Here is a 27860-nt window from a genome sequence, read left to right as displayed (position 1 = left end):
TTTTTGGCACCATAAGTCTCCATATAGCTCTCTGTTGTCTACATGCAAACACACACACACACACATGCACACAGCAAGACTTCTGTAGACATCACCCGTCAATCCAGACTTGCTGGGTGTAATCTTCTGGTCTCCGTTTTTCACAGAGTACTCAGAGGCAGCTGCTCTGCTAACACAGAAGACATGGATTTGCAGAGACGACCTGGAGATCAGCATCGTTCTGAAAGCCTGAGTGCTCCAGAAGACTAGGCTAAGAATAGTCAGAGTTTCACTCTACAGACGTATCAGTAGTCACCAAAATGGTGTGTACATACCACACAGAGAGAAAAGGACAACCACATGGGCGCAAGAAAAGACTAGTAGAAAGTAAGAACAGAATTATCCTCTACTAATATTTAATATGGTATTTTGCCATGGCATATATGTATAAGTTTTAAGTAAAATACATATATATACATACACATGCTTTAAATATTTTTACTGATAGGACTACATGGTCAAAAAAGTTTGAAGGTGATCAAAACCATATAAGCTAAAGTGCATTTACGTGTGTGTGTGTGTTTGCACGTAGACAGACACATGCAGGCAGACAGAAGTTATATTATTCAAATCAAAAAATTTTAAATGCTAAAATCATGAGGAATTCAATTTATAACACTGATTTTATATTTTTCTCATTTTTCTATAATGGTTCATATCTCAATCTACTTTACAAAAACCTGCTTTTACCACGTCCTCAATTAATACATATTTTATGAAAATTGGCACTAAGGAAAAACCAGCACTTATATAACATAAATTCATTCAGCTTTTAATGCAAATGTTTAGTGATGAAGTATTCCACAATAATCAGATAGCCATGAAAACAAATTAAAGTCAATTTCCTAATAACTCATTCACCTTTGCTTTTACTGCACTCTATGAGAAGAAAAATTATTTTTATAGTCATTAATATTTTAAATGAACTAGGCAATCAAAACCAAATCTGAAAAAATTAGCATCCAGCACAAGGTGATTTTAGGTCATCAGGGCAATTTCAATGCTGCTAATTATATCTCCAAGTAAGCAGCACTTATGTTTCAGTTTCCTGTCCAAATTTTATGGGATGTATGACCAGGAAGAAATATTTTTAAATGCAAAACATACAAGTGAATGCATAAATAGGTAAAGAGAGGGGGAAAGCATGTTTTAACTCTAAGAGCTGTGAATTCCAAGTGCCTCTTTTCATTCCTCCCTATCCTTCAAAACATATAGGGAAAACCACAAAATGAGAATATTCAACACAAATTTCCAATTGTGTTATGCATAAGCTGTTTTCTACAGACAAAAGATGTATGAACATAAGCAAAGAATGACAAGGTATCACAGGGAAAATTCTGATAAAAGGTTGAATTTCCATGTATGTAAAAATACAGAACCTAAAGAGGAATGAAAAAGGAGATAATACATTAACAGACACTGGATTTCAAAATGCAAATATGAATTTAAAGGAGTCGTGTCTCCCAGCACTTTTTCTCATTCATTTCAGCTTGTGAATGTGTTTACAATAGACTGCCTCTATATTTTTACGAAGAGACACTGAAACTTACAGCATTTCCTTTCTAAGAAACTAAATTTAGAGCATGTAGGTGGTACAGAGAGAGATAAAGTCACGATAGAATTTAAAACTTAAGGGGAAAAGAATTTATGGTATCTTAAAGCAAATAAATACCAAACTTATTTAAACTTTTAAGCATTACACACAGACTATTGATAATCAAAATACAAACACTTTTAGTTGGTATAGATATTTTATCTATGTCAATATTTGAAATGGCAACTGTTTAATATGTAATTCTGCAACTAACACTGACTTATATTATATGAGGTAATACAGTTCACTAATTAAGATCAGTTTTCAAAAAATTAATAAGCAAATAAAATATGTCTGTTTCTAGGTGATTTATTTCATAGTAATTTTGCCACTTCCTACGTTAGATTTCCACTTCTTGAGCCAAATTTCATATATCACTGCCTTATATTGACACCTGCTGGAAAGTACTGGAATTGTATATTTCTCATTTCACTATCTGGGCAGTTGTTAATTCTGCTTTTGAGAAAAGAAATAGGAAAGCTAACATCTTAACTGTGAAAAATTGAAGTTTTAATTTTCTAAGAGACAAAGTTACATTTATTCTAAACATTTAAATTGTAACAGTTTCTTCAGGAAATTACAAATCTCACAAAGTCTGCCGAAAAAGTATTTCTGTAGGGAATTAACTTACCCAATGACTTCATTAAGTTAACTTGTGCTAATCTGGGATATGATTATGAAACTAATTAAGTAACTTTTTCCAATATTTGGACTTCTGCTTTTTACCTCAGACTACCTGAAAACCTTGGTCATATGACTTGAGGAAAATACCTAATTTTGTGAAAGTATGCATACAAATGGATCAGACAAACAGCTAATAAAACAGGATGCTTTCTTTATATATTCATACTTGTAGATAAAAAGATAAAATAACATGTCACGTGATAGTGAATGAGCTTTTCTTCTCTATTATCAAAATTGCCTGTTTGTGAAATACAGAAACATTTTATCAGAGTAAATTTATTCTCTGAAGTGAACCAAAACACAACACAGGAAAATAATTTATGAATTCTTACAACTGAATAAATTATTAAGCTGTATTAAGTTTTCATTAACTTCTTATGCAAATGAAACCCTTCTAAATATTTCTGCAAAGGATGCCCACCACCTTAATCTGTCTTCTAAAACTTTTCAAAAAAAAAAAAGATTTCAGACAGGCATACATTTAATTGGCCAAAATGTAAAAAATAACAATATGAGATGATAAAGTTAATAGAATTCTGATTTTCCCTCTAATCCACTGCCATGTAACATGCACGATTTAGGTACTTGGACATCTCATATTCTGTAACAGAAAAATAACACTATCCTAGAGATAGTTGTTCTAATTACAAATGAGTTTGAGCAGCTAGCAGGGCAACAAGATACATTCTTGGGACTGGTACTAAGGACATGACATAAAGGAAGTATATAGTCCTGCGGTGCTGTATAAATTGCTTTAGCATTCTGGTTATAATTCTTCCCATCCTTTTATATCAAATCTCTCCAATTTCTCACAAAAGTAATGAGACAGCATGAACATAGTTAAAATAAAACAAAACTATGATTGAAAACTATAATAGCTAACTTTTCAAAAAAATATAGGAGCTCATTCAATGGTTTATGTTTAGGATGACGTAGTATCTGAAATTTGAAACTGTCAAACAAGTTGCCTTCTGAAAGTGTACTTAATCCACCTGTCCAAATAAAATTCAGTTCTTCACGTTTAATATAATATATGAAGATTCAAGAACACAGGGGATATTTTACCAAGAGATTAAGTCCAGGAGTTTATAAAATGTGTTCTAATTTTTTAAACTGGTAAACAATTAACTAAAGAGAGATGGACAGTTTTTAAGTAACCTACCAAAAGATTAAACCCTTCTTTTAAATTTACTGACATTTATATAAGATTAATTTGCCTTTTAATAATAAAACAGCAAAGTATCACAGAGGTAACAGGTCTTAATGAATGTAGTTTTGCTGTATTTTCTCCAAATAGTTCACTAGCCCTTCTCAAAAAATAAGATTTTGTCAGCTGCAAAATAAAATATGCACTGAAATAATACTTGTTCCCTGATTCTTAAACAAAATGTAATTAAGCAATTCACTTTAACAGCTTTTACGATCAGTCACTAAGAAAAGGAATCTTTCCTTGATAAAAGCCCTGAAAGATTAGATTTTAGAGCCTGAGAAACAGCAAAATTGTCAGACACCAGAGATCCTCATTTTCAATCACTCAGTTACCTTACAGAGCTTCTGATACCGAGGAGAAGAAACTGCCATCCTTTGTAAACGATGTAACAAAACCACAACTTTCTGCAGAGACGTTCTCACCACAGCCATCATTTTAAGTTTACCACACTTCTGCAGACACCTCAGAATTTGCATTATAAATGAAGAGCAATGATCATTTCCTCCCGGTCACTGGACAATGATTTGCCAGTTCTCTGAGCATGCTCGTTTTCAGAAAACCATTTGAAAGATACAGGGGGCTTAAGTGCTAGGCAGAAGGAGGCTGGTATTCTTTTAACTTCTTCTCAATTTAAAAAACATACATAAACGCTACTCAGAAAGCCCCAGCAGATGCTCACAGCCAGTACTTGCTCAGCCCGGCACGGCCAGATAACGAAGCAAGTTGTCGGGCAGCCAAACGCTGCCTGCTGCTGGAGAGGAGTGCGCTCAGTAGCCAGAAAGGATATTAAGTGAAACATTAAAGCTGCAGATACAAAGCAGACATCCCCTGGGAACAGAGATGCAACACATCACCAAGATGCATGCCTTGTGGCGGGTTTATTTTAAGAGATCGAGTGGTATTCACTCTCTCACTCTAAACAGGGATGCGTCTGCTACCCGACTAAATGCAGCTCTGGCTGTGCTCTGTGGGATGAATGAATAGAGCCCATTACAAATCTTGGGTAGAACAGAAGGGTACCTGACTCTAATGATACCAGCCCAGACGTTAAGTGCTAATAAATCACCTCCACACAGGTCTCAGAACAAGATCATGTAAAACAAAACAAAAAATACCTGCAGTGGGTATGTGACTTTACCTAAGATATCCTAAAAGCAGAGTCGTCCACAGGCTCTCAGATGCCTGCTTGCCTAGGAGGAAAGCCATCAGAAATCGAATTTCTAATGTTAGAACCTCTAATTAAACAGTAAAATTAATTAAAAACAACAACAACAACAACAACAAAAAAACCAAAGTCTGTAATTGACTACCAACATTCCAAATTAGCGCACTTCCCCTTAGACAGCATGTTCATGATCTCATTTTATTTGCCATAAAGCTGATTTAATTTTATGAGTAAGAAATACAAGACATGATATATATGATATACATCATATAGACAGAAAATCCCAGGACAGAATTGTTGGGTCTTAAGTTTATGTGTATGTATCTGAGACACATTTTCTACTGCAGCTTGAATACCATTATAAATATCAGTTAGGATGAAGTGCTGTTAGGAGATAAGCAAAATAATCCAGAATGACTAAATGACTGGGTCAAAGGACAGAGCCAGAAATAGAACCTAGACGTTTCCCATTATCAGTGTCCTGCTCAAATTAATAACCCGGGGAAGTTTGCCTTTTCATTTTTCTCTACTATTGTCATAATTCTTAAAAAAGAAATGTGTTTTAAGGTACTTGTTTCTCTTCTTTTACTTTGTCTGCCTTCTCAGTCCTTCATTTTGCATGATGTGAAATCCTATATTGGGTCTTACACGGTTGTGTTTATCAAGCAGTGTTTTTGTGAGCTTCTTCTTGTCCATTTTTTCCCTGCAGTTCTATACTGAGAGCCTGTACTGCCTCCCTCTGGATAGGCTAACAACGTCAAAATAGCTATATAAAGCCCAAATCGGAAGAGATGTCGATGAATGATGTAATTAAAAATAGTAAGTTATTAGGCAAATATATAGAAACAGGAAGTAGGCTAGTGATTATTTAGGGGTGGAGCGTTGGCAATAGGGAGTTGATAGCTAAGGGGTACAGGCTTTCATTGACAGGTGATAAAAATGTTCTCATTTGGTTATGGTGATGGCTGCACAACTCTGAATATACTAAAAACAACTGAATTGTACACCTTAATCGGATGGAGTGTGTGGTATGTGATACGTCAATAAAGCTGTTATCCAAAAAAATGAAGCTGTAATTCCTGTAATTCCTGTCCCTGAACCAGCAGGTGAAGTTTCCACAACAGAGGTAATACCCCCAAACACCACGCTGGGTGTGGAGCCGGGCGCGCGGGAAGAGCTCAAACAACCTAAACAAAGTCTGCACTGATGGAAAAGAGGGTAAAAATCAGGCTGAAAGAGAACACAGGAGACGAAAATATAATAATCTCAAAGCACAATATTGTTAGAGAGCAAAACCAATGACCCCAGAAAGACAGCAGGACGGCAGAATTTTCCCCAGGAAAGAATCAAAGCATGTTAATTAATTGGTACGGATAAAATTTAAAGCTTATATTTTGAAATATAATTCAAATAATAATATCCTAGAATGTGGGCATGAAAACTCAGAATAAATGCATTTGAATTAATAGACGAACTGACTGGGAAGTCAATAATATTGGCTTCCATTTAAAAGCAAAAAACAACAACAGAAGTTTCTGCAACTTTGGCCAAATTCTCTCTTCTGAATACAGATCCACAGTGACAACAGCATCCCAGGCACCCCCTCCTGGGTGTTATTCAAATGCTTCATTTCAGCGGAGTCAGACTGGAATTTACCATCACATCATCACACTCCCCACTAACCGCACTGCTGCCTGACTTTTTCTCTTTCTATATTCCCAGTCTCAGACTGTAACACCAGCCGGCAATCTTCTCTGTCTGTACCCCTCGCCCCGCCCTTAGTCTACCCACACTATCAAGTCATTAGGTTTATTCCCCCCGTTGCTGCCTCATTTTTAGTCACTGTCACCTATGGCCAGATGGCTACAGAGTGGCCCAACAGACTGCTTGGCTGTCAGTCTTGCCCATTTCAAACTCATTCTCCATAAACCCACCAGCGAGATGCCTATAAAATACAAATCCCACTGAATCACTCTCTTGCTTAATATTTTTTAAGGACCTCTCCCCATTGCCACCAGGTTAAAATATGAAGTACTTGGCAAGTCATACGAAGTCCTCTATGATCTGAATTGTTCAGCTCTTCAGGAGCTTTTGTCTCCAAAAAGATCTTTTGTCTCCCAAAGATCACAGCAGGTTTTTCTCTGCTGTGGAGAAAAACCTAACTGCCTTGCAGCAGGGCAATGAAACACAAATACATAAATCCAAGTGATCATCCATCCTTACCAGAAATGGCATGTATGATAGCATACTCCCAGAAATTAACCTTCATCTTCCATTGTGCTTCCAAACTACCCTTTATCAAAATGTACCCAAATTCACTAGATACAAAATAAATGTCTTCATCTTCATGAAATACTCCCATGGCCCTGCATCCAGCTGTCTTAAGACATGAAGCAGGTACACCCAGTGAACCAACGTGCTGTGTAAGCAGTGCTGCATACACTCCTTGTACATAGAGCACACATTTGCCGAGATCTTATTTCATCATTCTTAGTGCACAAATAAATTGTCTACCACCACCACCACCACCACCACCACCACCACCATCATGCCACCAGAAAATTTATTTTATAATTTCAGGTGCTTTTGTACATTGATTTTCTTCAGTGAACGTCTTTCCATTTGAATTTTTTTTTTTCATTTTAACTGTTTGTTCCCTCACACAAAAAGAGAATCATTAATGCAAACACCCAAATGAAAATTAAAATCCTCTTGCCTCAGAAATATTCAGCAAAAGGTACTAAGTCTCTAAAAATCATTTCCCTATAAGATGCCAAGAAAAAAAGGCATGGATTTTTTTTAAACTATGTGAAGACAATGTTTTAAAATTAAAAGCATTTAACAAAGGATCAAGGGAGTGAAAAATCATGCAAACTACCATAATGTGAAATATCCAAAACATAAACAAATACATGTGTTTATCTTTAAATAAAGAGATTTTAATAGACTCTAAATAAATGCCCTCTTTTATACTTCCTATGGGCCAAAACAGACTATTTTAGCAACATTAAGTTAGTTTTAAAGAGCATTTACCACTCGTGTTATAATGTATTTTAGTCAGCAACCTTTCTTTCTGGATGCTGGTTGCCATAAGACCTAACTAATCCTTTGCTTAGTTATTTTTATTCAGAAAGATTTTAAACATCTCTATTTACATGTCTTTCTTCCCCAGTTTGAATATTCATTAAATATTGAGAAGAGTTTTTTGGCTATGTAGGAATATACCGCAAGATAAAATGTGTCAGAAGACATTATTAAACTCTAAAACAGGTCTCATCGTCAAGGCTCATGTCAAGCCTCCTTTGCTCATTGTCTAAAACTGTTACCTTCTCAAGTGTATAGCCTGGGTATCCTTTGAATTTAACATCATTACATAAACTGAGTATCTGTGAGCATTAATAGATTGGGCTTACAGTTGTTTAAGTCATAAAAAATAATATATTCTAACACCTACCCACATTTAGAGCCCTCTAGAACCTCCCCAAAATGAGATGATAGTTAAATATTTTATCAGTTCACATTTATGGTGACCTCATGAGACTCCAGAGGGTAACACAAAAAAAGAACAGATTTATCTTCAATACTTGCCTGCTCACTTTCATTATCAAGTCACAAGTGTATTATGCAATGAATCAATGAATAAGAAATCAGAAGTAATGTAAGTAACATAGATTTTTGTTAAATGAATCTTGAGAACCCAATCATAAAACACCCTAATAGTCTTTATGTATGGGAATAAATTACTAATAAGCCTATTCCAGAAAAAGAGCTTTCTTTAAAAAATTACATCTTTTTAATGACAATAATTTCAAACTCAGAAAACATCTGTAAGAATAAGAATGGTTCCAAGAAAATTTCTTAACTCTTCACCCAGACCTGCATAATTGTTAACATTCTGACGTTTAACGAGAGAAGAGCTCCTAAGAAAGGATTCAAAAGAAGTCATCATGGCGAATTTCGTAATGGTGAAGTTTTCGAGCAGTATTTACTTAGAATTTCCACACAGAGCAGTGTGAGGCCAACACCAGGGAATAATGTAATCCCTGCCCTTGAAGAACCATGTGATCAACTCGGAGAGGAGGAGACAGGCATCGGATGCCAATGGATTGTGAGCTTACAAGCATATCAGAAACAGTAACTGTCAAAATGATGTGAGAGTAACACGGCACAAAGAAGTAATCAGATGTAAACCTGTGGTAAACAAGGAGAACGCTCCACTGAAATAGGTTTTAAACCAAGTTCTAAGTGAGAAGGCCTGTGATTGTCAAGAATAGGTCATTCTGCACACAGAAGGATGGGAAATTCAAGGGCATGGAAGGAGCTGTACTTGGGGGCAGAAAAAAGATTCAGATCGTGCTTCCTAAGATTCCTCATAAAAAATTTTAAAGGAAAGATTTTTATCACATTTCATGCAGAAGAAAATCTGAACCTCACAGTTATCAAGCTGGAGACATAAAAGTAATACCCTCAGGCCTAATTTTCTTAGTTGTAAACCAAGTCACAGAACCTTTGCAGCTTTTATATTAAGTATTTATAATAAATGGAGAAAGAAACAACTTCATATTAAGAGGAAATGCCCTTATAATTCAGGCTTCAATAAGACTAACTGTAATAGGGCTTGAAAATGACAGAAAATAGAATAGCTAAGAGCCTATAAGTCTAAATAAACAGTGATTACTTCCATAAAACAAGGTGTTCCTCTGCAATTATTAAGGAAAAGTGCTTCATAGATCTTATTTCCAGAAGCCAATTATTCAGAGGGGAGCATGAATTTCATACCAGAATAAGGTGACAACTCCACCTCTGAAAACTAATAAATTTTGCATGGAAGATGGATCTAAAGAGCACAGCAAAAATTAAAATCCAGGTTGCAGTTTCCCAGGCACTTGCCTGCATCTGCTGTGTGAGTTCCCTGGCCAGCACTGTGTCCTGAAGAGCATTCTCCCGCTGAGAGGCATCGGCAAGAACGTTCACTGTGGTTTCTGCTTCTTGTATCCACTTTAGGAAGTTCTCCAGGTCCCTGCGAGAGGCCTGGACTGTCCTCAGCTCAGCCTCCAAGGCACTCTGTCTGTCAGCGAGGCTGCAAGTAACAACACGACAGGCGCGTCTCCATTACTCACAGTGTGACAGTCCACATCATGCACACCCTAAAGAAAAATTAACAGACAGCCTCCAAGGAGCCTTTATTTATTTAACTACCTACTGTAACTGGGAGATTTATTTATATGTGCATCTTGACTAACCCTTAATAAGCGGTAATGTGAATTGTGAGAAGGGGAGAGGGAGAGAGACAGGAATATTAACAACATCACACCCATATTATAAAGTAATTATGACTGTATTTGGCAACTTGTAATTGTATAAGTTATTCCCCATACGTTTTATTTCAATACCCTAGTATTATGTCTGACACTCAAAAGGCAGTATCAATAAATATTCGTACAAATGACTAAATGAATTCTAGGAGGAAGTAAAATCTAAGAAATTAAGATACAATACAATAATGCAGAGGACATACTTTATGTATTTTAAACACTTCAGATCAATACTAACTGGTTCCTTGTGCTAATATAATATTATATTTGGAAGACCCTGGACATTCAAATTTTTTATAAAGCATTCATTAAACCTACAGCACAATTAAATGCAGAACTATCCTGGAGTTGCATGATTTAAGAGACACAAACACCTGTAAATCCAATCTCTGAAACTTCCTATGTCTCAAAGCCCCATAAAAAGGAAACCAACAACTTAATTTTAAAAATGGGTACCAACAATTTCAGTCTTAGGTAACTGAACCCCCACCTATTAAAATCCTGCCAATCCTCTAAGGGTTAACGGCTACTTCCTGTAGAACATCTCAGCCCAATTAGGTGTCCTTGCCCTGAGTTCATCAAAGGTCAAAACTCCTCTACATCCTCCTTCAATCACATGTATCCCGGAAAAGCCCTTAGATTATGATCTCATTTGACTCTTAAATATTACTTCAACTATATCACAGAGATTTCTTGTCTGTCCCTCTGTTCTGTAAACTCACTATGGGCAGACAGAAAGAGGGTAGTGCATCCAAGTTAGATCAGATGAGGGCTGTCTTCACCATTCCAAATACGATGTTTGTTTTAACTTGGAAAAGCTAACAAAGGATGCACTCTGAAAAAACAAGAAAATAACTCAAAAGAGGACAGAAGCAAACAAACAAAAACCTCCACGAGACCCTAGGAGGAAAGCACAGAAAATCCCCAGGTTAATGGTGGTGCAGCAGGCCTAGAAAGCTGTCTCCAGAAGAGACATCTACAAGAAAAAGCACTGGAAGTGACAGACTGCTTAATGCTACTGACCTTGTAGGAAACTGTACTGTCAGGCCATTGGAAAATGTGGGAAGAATTAGCAATAGGTGGGAAGAATTAGCAATAGGTGCAAAGAAAACCAAGTGTATAAAAACAAGGCAATTATTAATTTCAGGTAAAATAAGAGAAGCAGCAAAATTATAGTGCTTGGCTGTTAATGATATTTAGACAGGCATAATAATGTCAACACTGAATATCTACTTCACTAAAAAGTCAATGATAAGATGGTACAGCCACTATGGAAAACAATATGGCAGCTCCTCAAACAAATAAAAATAGAATTAACACATGACCCAGCAAAGGAGAGAAAAGAGTTACCCTTAGGGAAAGAAACTGTGTGAGTAGTGAGAGACTCAGTATATTTTGTTATAAACCTTTCAGTAGTTTAAGTATTTTTTTGTCATCATAGTATATAGTTCTTTAATTTTTGATATTTAGAAGTTACCCACCAAAATTTGGGTGGTTGGTGGTGTTGGTGTTTAATCTTCCATCTAACCCTGCCCACATTTTCAATTATTAAAACAACAACTGAAAAAAAATATTAAGAATAGCCAAATAAAGGCTGTGCCAAAAAGATGCTAGCATTAAAGGAGTATACACGCTCAATTGATCAACCATGAATAGATGACTCTAATTTTAAGAACACTCATATAAAATCTAGTAATTTAAAAATTTAGTGAAGTCAAATGCTTTCATTTTACATTAATCAGTATCCTTTATTCTTAAGAATATTCACATGTACATAACAGGTTATGTGGCAAACAGTTAACGTAAAAACACATCATCACGGATTAGCTCTACGAACTCTAAGAATGCCCTGACTAGGGAAAAGGATGCAAATATCTGAGACTGTTGTGGGTGAAATGAGAGATTCCTTCCACGTGAGAAACATTTATACCCTTACTTTGCACTAAGGTGCAAAATTATACCCAACAAGCACAAAGAACCAGGCAAACAGGGGAGGTGGAAAGCCTAAAAAAGTGATGCTTCAAAGGAAAAGGGAGCTAAGAGGGTCATGAGCACCTGGCCTTAGACAACATTGGGTCCGCTGGTTGGATAATGCCAGCTGCACACTTTGGTGATCAGGGGAGCGTTCTGAATCCAGAAACTAGGGCACTTATTGTAAAACTGTCAAATTATCTACTGGTCGTCAGAAGGAAATAGATTCTCCTTTAAAAATATTCACTTTGTAGGAAACTGCTGAAAAAGAACTTTTAGACGATGGTTAAGAGATAGCTACTTTGGTGGTTATGAAAGCAAAAGATTACAGGTTTTGGATCACGGCAGGCACAGCTCCGCCACTGGCTGTGACAGCTAGGAAGCTCCCACCTCCTCAAGCATCATGTTCATCATCCCTGAACTCTACTTGGCACACAAAGTTCTCCATGGTCTGAGTCTTGTTTGCCTTACAAGGATCATCTCATCACTCCAAGCCTCATGCTTTATCCGGCTACAAAAATGAACCAACTACTAACCCTCAAAATGGTCACTGTTTCACATCCAGAGCTCTGCTTTTTACTTCTTTTCTTTTAAATATCCTTCACATCCCTCCTTCCCCCGCCACTAGCCTTTACCATTCCACCTGGTTAACTTCTACTTACCTTCCAAACCTACGGTACCTCATTCCAAAGCACCCCATAATTTCTCTTACAGTGTCTATTAGCAGACCATTACGGCTGTCACAACAAATCACCACAAATGCAGTGGCTTAAAGCAACACAAATTTGTTCTCTCCCAGTTCTCTAGGTTAGTTTCCAATAGGGGTATCACTGGACTAAAATCAAGTCGTCAGCAGGCAGGGCTGTGCCCCTCTGTGGAGGCTCTACGGGTGAACCCATATCCTAGACTTTTCCACCCACATTCCTTGGCTTGTGGCCCCTTCTTCCATCTGCAAAGCTAACAGTGGCTGGTTGAGTCCTCACATCTCTCTGACCCACTGTCTGACTCCACCCTTCACTTTTAAGGATGGAACTGGGTCCATCCAGATGATTCAGGATACTTTCCCCACCTTTGCGGACCATTCTTCTGCCTTATATCGTTAATCATGACTGGAAGTGACTGTTTGCTTACCTGTTTAAAGCTTCTGAATCATCAGTGCACGGTCACCCCAGGGCCTAAACACAGTAACAACCCAACAAGTATTCACTGAATAAACTAATACAAAAGTAAGAATAGCATCTCCCTTCCAAAAATATTTTAAGGAAAAAATGAAGTGTACACACAGAAAAGTATCAAGACATAGTAGGCATCCAATAAATAGCATTTTTCCTAACCTTGTATATGAATATTCCCAGTGAAATACTGGGAAATTAATCTTATATATACTATGTAAATATGCAGTTTAATAATAAATGTCCTAGGGAATTCTTAATTCACAAATAACTGGTGTCATGTTTTTTATCATCATAATCAACTATTAAAAATAATGAACACATTGAAAACTAAACTCTACTTAAACAGTCCAAATTATCTTTATATTATTATAATAAATATACATTAAAAATTATAATCATAGTGTATATATATTAATTTATAGTTGGATTTTTGAAATTAATAAAATTTATATGAAATTCTAATAGACTATAGCTCAAAGGTATCAGTTCTCCACACCACTTATTTTACTCCTTTTTTTTTTTAAGTCTAGAATATGGTATACTTCATACTACAAGACACTACAAGAATCTTTTTATTTATTTTCAAGGAAATTTCACGTGATTTATCATAATACCATAAGGCAAAGAAAATCACTAAAATTAAGAGGCTCAGGAATATACGTGCACTTCAGGACACAGGCTAAGAAACTACCTTTAATGCCCTCTGTACGTGACTCTCAGAAGAAAACAACCTAATTCTACCATGTCTGCCATTTACTAGCTAAATACCTTGGGGTAATTCACCTCAAGTCTCCAATTTTTTTTTTTTCCATTCTCAAAGTAAGAAGCTTGGAGTAGTTGAGTAAAGGGTCCATGTCAGAATCTCTAAGGGGTCCTTTTAAAACTACATAATCCATCACAGAGATTATAAAACCTGCTAAAAGAGTTCCTCCACTCTCATCCCATCCTTAGCTTCAAATTCAGCTTCATTAAGAATCCCTGCATGTAAATGAAATGTTACGGATGGGGACAGATGACTGGTGTGCAGACAGCAAAGAGGCTGGGAAGCGTTAATGTGGAAGATTCATTCCTTAAGATCACATCCAGCACTGAACTCACATTAGTCTACGATTCTCAATGCAGAGGTTCTATCTGACAGTCCTGGTTGCTACACCCCAAGCAAGATCAGAACAGAGCTGGAGGAAGCTCTGAGAAATGTAAATGAGAGTATAGCAGAAGGGGACTACCGAAGAACAAGAAATGATTTCAAATTTAGGAAATTGTGGTTGCTAGACAAAGGCAAAGAGGAGTTTCAAAAAAAAAATCTCTTTACACCTACAAATCATAAAGAACAAAGACTGACTGAAAACCTAAAAGACACAACGTCTGAAGTTCAGAAGGGTAATTTTAGCAGAAATAAAAACTTTTACTTCAAACAGAAGTGACAGACTATAGAATTCTTTAGTGCAAGAGATGGTGCAGACTGAATGTATAAATAACTTCTCAGAAAAGATTTAAGGAAAGCATGGGTGACAGATTCATAATAGCTTATATTAAAAGGAACTGGGAGTTTTTAACTGTAAACTCAAAACTTTCAAAGAGATTTCTGTTATAAAAGCAACTATGATATGCTACAAAATAGCTTATGGTCATTTGGTGGCATAACAAAACATGGCCACCCACATAACTGACTTTTTAAAATGTTGTTTTAAATGTTAAATAATACTTGATTTTTAAACTACAAGATACAACATTGTTTAATCAAGTGTGCATGTACTTATAATTGGTCGGTAGAGCGGCTGAACATAAATACATCACAAATTTTTTTTTAGACTTCAATGGAAAAGAGCATCTTAGGAAACCCACAGATATGTGTTGTGAAATTTCACTACACTTTAAAGGTGACCTTTACAGCTACATGAGATTTAAATATATTTATCTCTTCTAGAGTGGAAAATAGTAACATCAGGAGTTTGAGTGACATGTAGAAAACTTACAATGAAACAATTCTCTAAGCTTTCCAATGAGCACCTTCATGAGGTAATTTGTCCTTTGGTATATAAAATATCACTTAGCTAGAAAATACACTAAAGCGCACTTCGAGGAAATGCAGTGGATTTAATGAAGAGTTAATCACTGCAGATATCCCCAGCCATCTACGGTATTTTGTGACCAGTCTTTGCCACACAGAGGTTGAGGCAACAGCAGGCACTTAGAAATGCACTCCGTGGGGCTTAAGGAGACTGTTCTAAGCTGCTAATGCCACACTGCTGGGAAGCTTAAGAGAGGTACCCTCACCCTCACTACATAAATATTCAAGACACAGAGCTATTTCTGTGAGAGGGTTCATCTCACCACATCCTGTTTTCCTTTTAGCTAAGTCACTACCAGGCATTTGTTCTGCATTAGCCAACCAATACTGGACCATAACCCCAACACCACCCTGCACGCTCCCAACCCGCCCTAATCCACCCCCAAAACCTTTCTTCCATTAAGCCTGAAAACTCGTTCTACGACTGGCAGACTCCTCAGATCAATCCCTTCACCTTGCCTTAAAAGAAATTGGTTTCCCTAGTGGCATCAATTTGTCTGTGAGTTTTTAATGAAGTTCCTTCCTTTTTCCTCTCAGACCCTCTATGCCTCAGGGTGAGGAATGGGAATGAGGGTCCTCCCCCTTCCCACTGCCATTTCCAAGCCATCGTTCTCCGATCTTCCAGGCAAAATCCTACTCCTTCAGAGCAGAAGACGGCTATTCACTATGTTCATTTACTGACCTCCAGGTCCACGCAACTGCATGTAGTTAAAGTGGCTCACTGCCTCAGCAGGTGAGTGGAGTCTGCAATCCAACTCTAGATCTGCTTGCCAAGCCACAGGCTCTAGTGAGGGACTGCACCTCTCCCCTCCCCCAGGAAAGGGACGTGTTCAACACGTGCACCAGTGGCATTCTCGTCTCCACCCCCTTACAAATACCTTCCTCTCCCCTGCTCCCTCTCTGTCTTTCATCTGCATTCCTCCTACTTGCCTCCAAGTAGATAAGCATTGCTAAAGAACGCTACAACAGAGCTATCTTCCCTTTACATTTACTATTATAAAGCACAAACAGGCTCCCATCACTGCCCAGCACTAAAGCTCCCCTAGGAAACTCTACATCCCATCCACTTAGATTCTGACTTCACAGCTGATTCTCTCCGTCCCACCTCCAGCCTCACTGAGAGCATGCCTCACAGATCATAAAGAAAGCCGAAGTCATTGCACAATCTTTCATCCTTCTACCACTGAGGCTCCAACCCACATGCATCTGGACTCATCTGCTCATTGTCCTTCCCGTCATAATGGAAAAAGCATCCCAGCTCTTACCAAGCTCAGTTCTCCAGATCCCACCTTCTTATCAATGGAAGGACTTATTTCCTCCTCCTTTGTCCCACTGTCTTGAATCATCAATCTACTGGATCATTACCATGAGCATACACACATGCTTTATTTACCATGTCCCATTTTAAAGAAAAGTCATTCACCTCTCTTTACCCTTTACTGACTTCTAGGTACTACCCAATCTTTCTGCCCTTCGTTACAACAAACTTCTCTAATGATCTTTCCACAAATCGTTTCTACTTCCTCACCTTCATCTCATTCTCTAGCTTCTACTCCATCACTCCCTTGAAGTTGCTCTTTTCAAAATCACCAGTAATCTCCAAGATGTGGAATTCCACAAATGGTATTGTGTCATCTGCTTAGGTTTCTCAGCCTAATTCAACATAGTGGTTCATTCCCTCTTAGAAATATTCTCCTCTCTCCAGTCCCTCTAAAAAACATTCTCTTCTTCTACTTCTGGACACCATAAATCCTGGATTTTCTTTCTATTTCATTGGAAGATCTTTCCAAGCCTTTCTTGTCCTCTTCATTTTTTGTTCCATCACCAAACCCTAGACTCAGTCAAGAACCCTCTTCTCTTCTCCATCTTTACTTTCCCCAGTGATCTTACCCAACACCACAGATTTAATCTCCAGTGTAAGTATATAGGACTCCCCAGCTCTAAGGTCTAGAACATTTGAGCTCCAGACTCACATATCTAATTATCTGTTTGACCTATATACTTGTATATCATCTAATAGGCATCTCAAATGAACATGTTAAAAATCCAGTTCTCAATTTTTTTCTCCCTGAACTCCCACAGCCTTTTCTAGTGATTGGTACCACCACTCATCCTTTTTCACAAAGTGTCATCTTAGGTTGTTTCCACTCACCCAAATAACATATCTAACCCATCGAACATCTTATCTACTTTCAAAGTACATCCCAAAGCCATCATCTTCTTTCCACCATTGTTGGCATACAATAGTCCAGGGAACCCATCTCTCACCTGGACCACAGCAATCACTTCCTTACTGGCTTTCCCAATTATTCTCTTATACCCCTAACATCTATTCCCCACATAAGGTCCAGAGAGATTAAATTTAATATGATAAATTAGACAGTGTCACCCTCTTGCTTACTGACTCCAACAGCTTCCCATTGTACTTAGAATATCCAAACTCCTTCCCTTGTTATAAAGTTCAGCATGATGTTGCCTCTGCCTCTCTTTTACTACATCTCAAGCCCTCTTATTCATTAGATTTTAACCACATTCTGTGCTATCTTCTGTCTTATGACTCTTCCATTTGCTGCTCACTCTAGAATTTTTTCAGATGGTTCCCCTTAACTTGAATTAGCTCAAGGGCTACCTCTACACTGCTTTCTAAATTTAGCGGAGCTACATAATTCCTTCTCTTATGTAGCACCTCCTTAATTTCCTCTTTCTCCAAAATAATCATCTATAATTTTATATTATTTTCTTTTTACTACTTGGCTCTTTCTATGAAAGGTAAGCTTCCTGGGGGTAGGCACAGGGCATTGTTTATGGCTGAACCTTCAGGGCTGATCACAGAGCTTGACAAAGAGAAGGTTAAATAAATAAATATTTAACTATCTAATAAATGGGAAAAAGAACAAATGAAAGCAAAGACAAAGGCTACAGGCGCTAGTCCTTTAGTTTGTTTATTACGGAGTTCAGTGCACTAAGAAAGTGTCTGCCTGCTTGAGTCTGATACTTACAAAATGAAAACATTAGCATTGTTAGGCATATACCAGAAAGACATTGTTGGTAAGTGTTTCCAAAGCAATAAAATAGTAACTGAAATATTAAAACAATGTAATGAAGAGGAAAATAAAGAGTTTAATTTTCACACTTTTCTTTACCACCAATTTCCTTCCTAGTTCAGAAGGGAAAACTAAAAATGAAACACTAGCAATGAAAATAAAAGAAACAGGCTGAAAAATAGAAGTTACTTTCAGGGAACGAAGTAAGCTTTGGAGAGGATAAATCAAGTTGACTGACCCAGATCTCTGAACCTCATATTAGTTAGTGTACAGGCTCAAAGGATAAGACTATTAGTACCTTTCATCTAAGCTCATTCATTTGGGAGTGACAGCTGCTATTCATTTAAAGAGTGTACAAGTTGGACCTGGTTGATGTCACACCATAGGACACAATCCCAGTGTGAGTTATCTCCACTGATCATAGCTAAAAGAAATTGATGAAATTGAACAATGGATAGATGCTCAAGAAAAACTTTTCATTTTTTTATTAATCAGTTGGGACAATAAATAATCACTACTGAAAAAGTAATAATAGAAATAATGAAAGTTTCAAAATATATAACAAAAATAATGGAGAAAGCAATCAAAGGTAAATTCAAACTTTTGGAATGTAATCCGTTTTCAAAACAGTCAAGGGCTTCACAAATTCAGTCTTTGGTACACGCAGTATTTATATAACCTCTTGTAAACTACATGCATTCCACATGTCCAGCAGGCCATTATTAATAAGTTAATGAACATAAATTAGAAAGACAGGGTCATTTCAAAAGAATTCAAAAAAATTCCTTCACTAGATAAATCTGTATTTATGGCTCTCACATGAAACAAATTTTTAAAAATCCTACACCCTTTCCTTCCAGGATGGTTAGACTTCTGCTTAGGCAGAAAACACTTAAATGCATAGTAAATTCAGCAACTGTGATGATTTTACTAGCTGCTGTGGTCTGAATGTGTCTGTCCTCCCCAAATTCCTATGTTCAAATCCTCATGTCCAGTACAACCATATTAGGAGACTGGTCAGCCTCAGGAGGATGATTAGGTTATGAGGGCAGAGCCCTTGTGAATGAGATTAATGCCTTTGTATAAGAGGCCTGTGGGAGCTCTCTTACCCCTTCTGCCATGTGGGGCTATGAGAAGTCAGCTACCCAGAAGAGGGTCCTTATTCAACCATGCTGGTACCCTGATCTCCAGAACCACAAGAAGCACATTTCTGTTGTTTATAAGACACCCTGTGTGCAGTGTTCTGTTAGAGCAGCCTGAACAGACTAAGGCACTGACCAAGAAAATTGCATTTTCTGAAAGTTTCATCTGGTAATAAACATTTAGAATATCTATACTGCATTCAGTAAATGAGATAATCAACTCTTTCATCATTAACGTTAAGTAGAGACTGTTCAAAATGACTACAAACGATTGACGATGACTCAACCTTCTGCTAATTTAACCATAGACAGTGCTGCAAAACAGACTGAAGGGCAATAGCTTTTACGGAACACAGAATATGACGGAGCAGATGATGATAATCTGGGGTAACCCTTTGTTGAGCACATATCATGTAGGAGGAATCTTTAGACATAATTTTTGATCCTCAAAATAATCTTATCCATTAGATATACTCTCTATTTTACAAACAAGGAATTGAGACTCAGTCAGTTGAAATAACTTGGTCAAGGTTCACACAGGTGGTTAAGTGGATAAGTTGGGATGTTAATCAAGGATCGCCAGATACTGTATAGCCAGTGTGCTTTCTGTCCTGCCTGTACAAACTGAGAAATGCCTTAAAATGAGCAACGAAAGATGGCTTCCAGGGGATAAGGGCAAAGAGAAAAATACATAATAACTAATGATCTATAAGATATTCTTTATAACATAAAGTTATATTGTCTCATTTCCTTCACAATATTTCAGTATAAATAACTCTGTGTGTATATGTATGTGGGCAAGTGTGTGTGTGTGTGTGTGTGTGTGTGTGTGTGTGTATACATACACAAATACATGAACATATGCACTCCAGGATTAAAATAATATTTCAGACCTAAATGAGATCTCTACACTCCAAAAGTTACTATAAGCGCATTTCAACTATCACTATCTCAATTGGTGTTACAAAATTTGTTAATTGGTATTAAGAGATGGAAGAAAAAAATTTCACCAGTGAAAAGAGCAGTGGTCATGATATGCCAATTAGTTCAAAATGTCAGAGACAGAACAGTTGTTTAAAGAATCCAAAATAGTGGGAGCCAGCCACGTTTCAGAATTAAGGATTTTTTGTACATTAGAAAGCTATTATTGTAAATGTATCTATATGACTTACTACCCCCAACCACGGTCGGAGGTGGCCAACACATTACTGTTTCTGTGGCCAGAAACAAGGCTATTCACACAATTCACACTAAGCAGGATAAATGAAGACTGTAATAAATAGCCTCCTGTCAATTCAAAGCTTCCTGTTATCAGAGCGCACTGGATTCTGTGTTGTAGATAAGGTGTTGTGGACCTGTAACTGTGACTGGCCAGATTACTTAGTCCAATTGCAGTGCATACAAAACGTATCCTTTGAAAGCTGACATTAAACTTCACACTTTATGCTGCAATAACGGTGTTCCCTGTGCAAGTATACTAACCTTTCACCTCCAGAATCTGGCTGACAACAATGTAAATTCAGAATATGGCTGGGAGACAAGCCATGGTCTGAGGCCTCTCAGGGGACATGAGGTCAGGCACAGCAGCCCCGTACTGGAGAGTGTTACATTTATTCAGAGCAGATGGCCCCACATCTTTCATCAGATCTGGTTTCTAAGCCCAACCACAGATAAGAACCATTAAGCGTTATCACAAAGATCTCAGAGGTGGGTACACAGAGTCATCAGCAATAGCTGATGTTCTGATAGCAAAGCAGAAAAATAAAACTGTTTTTAAAGAAAGGTAATAAATAGCCTGACTGGACAGTCAGAAAAGCTTGGATTCCAATCTGAGCTCTGCCTGTATGAGCCATGTGATCTCGGGCATTCCTTAATCTCTCCCTGCTTCAGTTCACTCATCTACACAGTGTGGATGAAAATTCCGCCTGTCTCCGATGGTTATTGTGAGGATTAAATGAGATAATGCAAGTGAAGAACTCAGCACAGAACCTGATGACGAGGAGATGCCCAATAAAATTCAAACACTGAAAACAAAGCACAAAATAGCACAAGGTATAGCAGCCTGAGTAAATCTGCTACCCATGCTACCCAGCATGGAGAGCACTGTCATCATTTAGTGTAGAAAAACGTCGTCTTGGCTCTGCTATGAAACTGTGAACGTGTCCTTTAACTTCTCTGAGCCTGACAGTGTTAGAGGGGACAAGTGTTCTCAGTGGAAAAGATAAATGGTTCCTTGGTGGGGCGGGGGTGGGAGGAGTGGAAAACAATTTACTCTTTTTATGTATAAAGCACAACTATAAAGTACAGAAACAGATACACAGTATACCCACGGTATTAAAATGTCCTGGGGGTGAAAACCTCGAAAAGGCTCCTTAGGGGAATGAGAATGTACAAAAGATTGAGAAACACTGGTTTAAATCAACTGTAAGGTCATGCATAGCTCTTACAGTTCCTTAATTATATTTTCATAACAATAATGCCAAGAATTCAAAAAATGTTTCATGTAGGTTCACGTACTTTGTTTAAGAAGGCATGGAAAGATTTGTGTATTCTCAAAAGACCGCCAATTAAACAGCTAAAAATTGTCAATATTTAAAGGAGAAAATTCTGGCAATACATAGAATTCCCAGCCATCACTCATGACGGGATCCTGTGAGCCACAGTTTTGTTGTATTTCCTCTGCTTTATAGATAATAATATACCTAAATCACGTCAAATTTTAACATGTTTACTATTTCCTCCCAAAATGCAGAAGGAAAATAGAATAAAGACAATGACTTGTAACCACCATTAAATTGGAACACTGTGGTCGTCTTAGCTATGATAAATGAAAGATCACCTTGGAATATAATTCATTTTTAATTGCCTCTTCCATCTAATCTAACTACTGCTGTAGGCTGTCTTAAAATACAAAGCGAAAGCAAAAAAAGAAGTGGAGTTGCTAAATAAAGCAGACCACACATCCCTAAGTGATCAGTTTTTCTGGTATTGTTCACAATAAAAACAAAGTCATAATTCTTATATGTGGAATTTTTGGAAACAGAGATAAAATGTGCTTAAGGACAAACTCTCTTAGAGTGTTAAGGGTGTGTTTCTTAATTGAGATACAACTGACATACAACATTGTATTAATTTGAGGAGTACAACACAATGATTTGATATATGTTGCAAAATGATTGGCATAATAAACGTACCTAACATCCATCACTGCACAGTTACACAGTTTTTTTCTTATGATGAGAACTTTCAAGACCTATTTAGTGACTTTGAAATATACAATAGAGCACTGTTAACTATAGTCACCATGCTGTATGTTACACTCCTAGAACTTACTTATCTTGTAACTGGAAGTTTGTACTTTAAAGCTGTTTTTACTGCCCCCTCTTCGCTGTCTTAGTTTTGAGATCCCTACTATATCCAAACAACCTGTTATAACAAAAGAAAAGCAGCTGTACTAAAATGCTGGAACGCTCACTGGTATAAACACATTCTGCTTTAACCGCTTTGAAGTTTCATATTTGCTACCCTCGTCTTATTTTCTCCGGAATCTTAGCTATACAAAGCAACTCATTCATTTTCCTGCAGTGCCTCATAATTCTTTTCTTTGAGCTTCCCAAAAATCTATTTTAGAGATTCTAACCAAAACTGGTATTCTAAAAATGTATAAAAACACCTCCATATTAAACTGTTATTAAATGCCTGGCCATCCTTTATTACCAGTATATATCCTAAAATGTTCTAATGTTATCCATTTTATTCCTTGCAAAATAAATGTGTTTTTTATACCAAATCAGCTTTCAGGCAGTTGCATCTGAATATATAAAGATGTGTGTGAAACCATAATTTCATTTAGACACAGGTACTCCCAGTACTATGCAGGAAGTAAACACTTTTTTACTGATGATGAATATAAATACGCAATCTTAAAGAGATGCTAACCACTGTTTATAGTACCTCAAATTCTAGGTGTTCAAGTGACAGAAAAATTTCTCTTATAAACACACATGCTATTTTAGTCTGTCCCAAATACACTGACTAGACAGAGTAATGGGAAGAAAAGACAACAAATTAGTTGAAGCCCAACATACACAGAGTGTATTTCAGGAGTCTGGTGTGGATCCATGTGTTTCCAGCCTCAGTCAAGGATCACATGGCCAAATGGCACAGTATTTTCATTAACATTAGGGAAAATATTACCCTGGTGCATCTGTAAATACTTAAATGTTCATTACTGTCAGAGTACTTCAAGATATATTGTGGGTAATGCCGAGAGGCATACGAAAATCAGAACACATAAAATGATGACTGGCATGGTTCAGACTTATTCAAGGAAAAACTCCATGGTAGCAATTCAAGTGGCTACTGTAAATACACATTCTGTATTACATGTGATAAAAAATAATAATAATAATAATAAAATGCACTTCTAGGAGTCACAGGTTTGGCATGTTCCCACGAGAAAGCCAAAGCAATCAAATTCTTAACTTGACAACACACATACACCTGCCAGGGCCTTGGCGTTACCTTTGTTTTAGATTGATCCATGATGTTTTTAAGTACTCAGTGGTTTCTTTCACATTCCTTGTGTCATCACTACCATATTCCTCCAGCAGTTTCTGCAGGACATTCTCAAATGCCATTACGATACCATCACCAGGACCCATTTCTTGAAGCAACATCTACGGTGTAATTTTCAGGTGTAATTGTTAGAATGGGTCACACAACAACAAGTATTACCAAAATACTGGTCTTTCCAGTAGGTTTTAACATATTTTAGACACAGATATTAAAAGAAGAAAACAGATTATTAAACTCTTGCATGTAAGCTTAAACAAAAATTATTCTGGAAATGAAAAGAAAAATGTCTAAGAAAGTGATCAAGCAGGTTATCATTTGTTCCTTTTTGATATATTTTACTTCCTCAAATCGTTTGTCTTTTTCATTCCTCCTGCTATGCTTCTGACCCTGAGAGGAACATGCATCTTACAGGAACGCACTTACTACAGAGTTAGTTTGTCTACAGGCGCTTGGAGAGATGGAAAGGGCATATGAAAGTCTCTGTTCTCTTGCCTCAGATCCCTGTATATGTTTACAAAGTTAATTGCTAGGGTGGATGAAGTCACCAAGCAAGGTTTACTGAGAGTTGCTTGACTAAACTAAATGGATGTTGTGTATCCACAGGCATTGGTTCCATGACACACTTTTTCCACCTCTGAGAACCACTGCATCAATATATTCCCCATTAAATCTAAATGACAAATGAATCTTCCTAAAATGATTTTTGTAGCAACTGGCAGAAAAATCCACCCTAAAGTTCCAGAAGAAAAGAACCACAATGCTGATTAGAAAAGAACATTCTGGATATGATGATTGAAACATTGATATCACTATTAATTATATTCCTCTAGTTGAGTGTCCATGGGCTTTGCTGGCGATTAGTCTGGAGACGTTCGGCGAAAACAAATAAGTAGACAGCATAAATACAGAGAATGAGCCAGGAAACCAGGACACCCGGCCCCTTGCTTTTTAAACTGCAACCACAGAAATCTACACGTGTGAAGAATAAAAACATACTCTCGTGTTTTGGATTCTGCTTCCCACATATTCTTCATTATATCCCTCACAAATGCACACTTTCATCTTAGGTTATCTGAAGGGCAGATAAATTTTACACCAAAATATAACCTAACAACCATCACCGCCAATTCAAGAATATTTTCTCTGACCATAGAGGGATGTAAAGCAGCACTTTAAAACCACCATAAGTGCTCAATATCAACTCGGTAATCAAACTGATCACAGGACAGGTACCTGCTATGGTGCTGCTGGTAAAATGATTTGGTTACAAAGGTATTAAAAGAAGCTAAACTCACTTACTACCTGATTTGTTCACTACAGTAGCCTGCAAATGAAAGCCTCAGGAGATTTCATAAATTAAAAATAACCTCCAGGGTAGACATGGAAGGGAGAAAAAGGAGGGTTTCTGGAATCCTGAAAATGTTTTCTTTCTACATGCTGGTTCATGAGTGAATTCCATTTGCAAAGAGTCAGTGAGCGCTAATTCTAAGCTACATCTGCATTCCTACTTGTTCTGCCTTCAGAAATTTTTCGAAAACCTTCCTGGTCAAATTCTTTATATAAGTTTCAGTGTGTATTCTAAGCACTTGGGAAAACATTAAGACAAGGTCCTAAAAATTACAGTTAACAATTGAACACAAAAGCCCATCCCACACATTAATAATGCCAAAAAGCATCTCATGAGTCTTACCTGATTATCAGAAATTTGTTTGAGCAGGGGCTCCCGGCGGGCTTGCTGCAGAATATAGAGGCGCGCCTCGTACTTCCTCATGAGCTCCTCGGTCTCTTCCCGGTGGTCGTCCCACTGCAGACTGTCAATGACCATGTCCTCCAGCTGCTGCTGCCTCAACTCCACACCATGCTGGGTGCTGTCCCACTGGGTCTTGACCTTTTCCACTGTCGGAAGCATCATAAAAAATAACCCCAGAAAGTAACCATCAGGAAAGGGAAAAATACCTGATGCCAAATTTATCATAAATAAGGTTAAATATAGAAAAGAAAAAGGAGGCAAGTTGATACATTTTAAAGGAATTTAATACATGTCTGCCACACCATACAAGTGATCTACTTCTGAAACCTTGAAGAAAAAATCCTGAATTAAACTCTATTTTAAAGGCATTAAAATATCTCACAATAAAAATATCTACTATTATAAATAGATACACCAATAATTATGCAGAAAATAAATTCCTATCTAGTTTATATTTACAGAACATGGTTGAAGAAGGTAGAGTTTAACAGTACTTTATGTTAGAACTTTATGACCATAGATATAATCACTCAGCATCCTCAAAGGAAATGCTCTAAGCTAGTCTTATTTTAAAAGAAAACAAGCTATTTAAGAATACTTTTCACATTTGTTTTACTGCAGCATGAAACCTCTCCAAAAGGAAGTATTTTTATATATTCAAGAGAAACACTAAAAGTAAATTAGATTCAAGTTCTATGTATCCAGCAGTTCTTTATCATAAAAAAAATCTGTATTGGCTCTTCTCTCTCTTTTTTATTATTGTTTCTTTTTCTTTCTCTTTTTTTTCTCTCTCTCTCTCCTCTTCTTTCCCCTACTTTCTCTCCTCTTCTATTTTTTTAACGTGGAGTTAAGGAAAAAGAGATCTAAGGAAACGTAAACTTTTGATTAATTACTTCAGGGGCAGTCCATGACTTGATGTGAAGTACGAGTAAGCAATACCTTTAAGTATCTTCAACAACCCAATGATAATAAGTACGTAGAAGGTTAGAAACAAACATCTAAAAGATGCTTTGCATGCCAGAAAGACTGAAGGGCTGCAGTTAAATTCCAGGACAAGAAGAACTTAACTACAAACTAAGATTGCAGCTAAGTCATAGTGAGAACTTTTGAATCATACAGGGTTACAGTAAACCATAAGAGCTATCAATTTAAGATTGTTCAGAAAATTAAGTAAATTATACTTATGTGTAATAATTTTAAAAAAATTATTCAGAGAGATTATCTGTTTTATGCTGTCTTATTTAACAGTTTAAGTAAATTGCTTAAGTTTGTAACTTAAGGACAGCACTAATTTATCATAATATTCTACTTGTCAGTTAAAAAGTTACATAAAGTACTTATGACCAATTCTATAACTAATGGAATCCTTTAATGCTGAGTAAATAAAACTAAAGATTGGAAGCGACACCAAGTATCACAGGTTTATTATAAAAAATAAGAAAATTATCCCATTCACTGAGAATGAGTGCTAAAAGCATGTTACCACTACGGGTACCACCCTCCGGCTGAGACTGCTTTTCCATATAATGAATAGGGTGGAAACCAGGGAGCCTCTATATCAAAAAAAATAGAGAGAAAACAAAAAGAGAGTTAAACTGGAAAAGGAAGATATTCGGGAGAAGGAAACCTTTAAGACATTTTGGACAGAGAGGTGGTGGAAAAAACTTAAGATGGTTGAGAAAGCAAAATGGAGACGGTTTTGTAAGCATTTTGGTGCCACCAAAGCAGAGAAGCTGCCTTTGCCATGTGACAGCAAACAGGGTCACTCCAGAGTTCCCGAACAGGCACAAGCAATCCATCAATTAATAAAAAGAGGGAGAAAGAAGGAAAATGGTTTATTTTGTAAAAAATAAACCAACACTGAGACACTAAAAGTCCCCTGCTAACTCATCTCTTAACCTTGTTGCTGCCACATTTATTTTGAAATTGAAACACTTTTTACAGGGGGAAGAGCTGACTTCCTTCCCTTCAGAAATATTAGACAAGGTAATAATATACCTTCCAGTTTGTGTTCTGCTACGAGTATCTACTGAGTACGTGATTTGTACTGGGCACTGTGGGAGCCCTCAGGGCCTAAAAGGTGAGTGTTCACAATCTATGGAGCAGAGAGAGAATTAAAGTA

At 37.1% G+C, this 27860-nt stretch overlaps 1 protein-coding gene across 13 annotated transcripts in view; it reads right to left on the bottom strand.

Annotated features, from left to right (window-relative positions):
* The window catches only part of UTRN (utrophin), a 456315-nt gene that overhangs the window by 216988 nt on the left and 211467 nt on the right, over nucleotides 1-27860 (bottom strand). For 12 of the 13 annotated variants that reach the window (XM_032485082.1, XM_032485084.1, XM_032485083.1 and 9 more), the window contains 3 exons: nucleotides 25679-25884; nucleotides 23935-24089; nucleotides 9583-9772 (listed from right to left, as the gene is read on the bottom strand). In XM_032485082.1, coding sequence (XP_032340973.1) covers nucleotides 9583-9772; nucleotides 23935-24089; nucleotides 25679-25884 — 551 coding nt within the window. Of the gene's footprint in view, nucleotides 1-3859; nucleotides 4019-9582; nucleotides 9773-23934; nucleotides 24090-25678; nucleotides 25885-27860 lie in introns of those variants that run through there. The other variant, XM_032485092.1, reaches the window with a different exon arrangement.

This window comes from Camelus ferus, chromosome 8 (assembly GCF_009834535.1).
Source record: "Camelus ferus isolate YT-003-E chromosome 8, BCGSAC_Cfer_1.0, whole genome shotgun sequence".
Lineage (NCBI taxonomy): Eukaryota > Metazoa > Chordata > Mammalia > Artiodactyla > Camelidae > Camelus > Camelus ferus.
The sequence above is the reverse complement of the archived record's forward strand: the minus strand, read 5'-3'. Positions and strand labels throughout refer to the sequence as shown.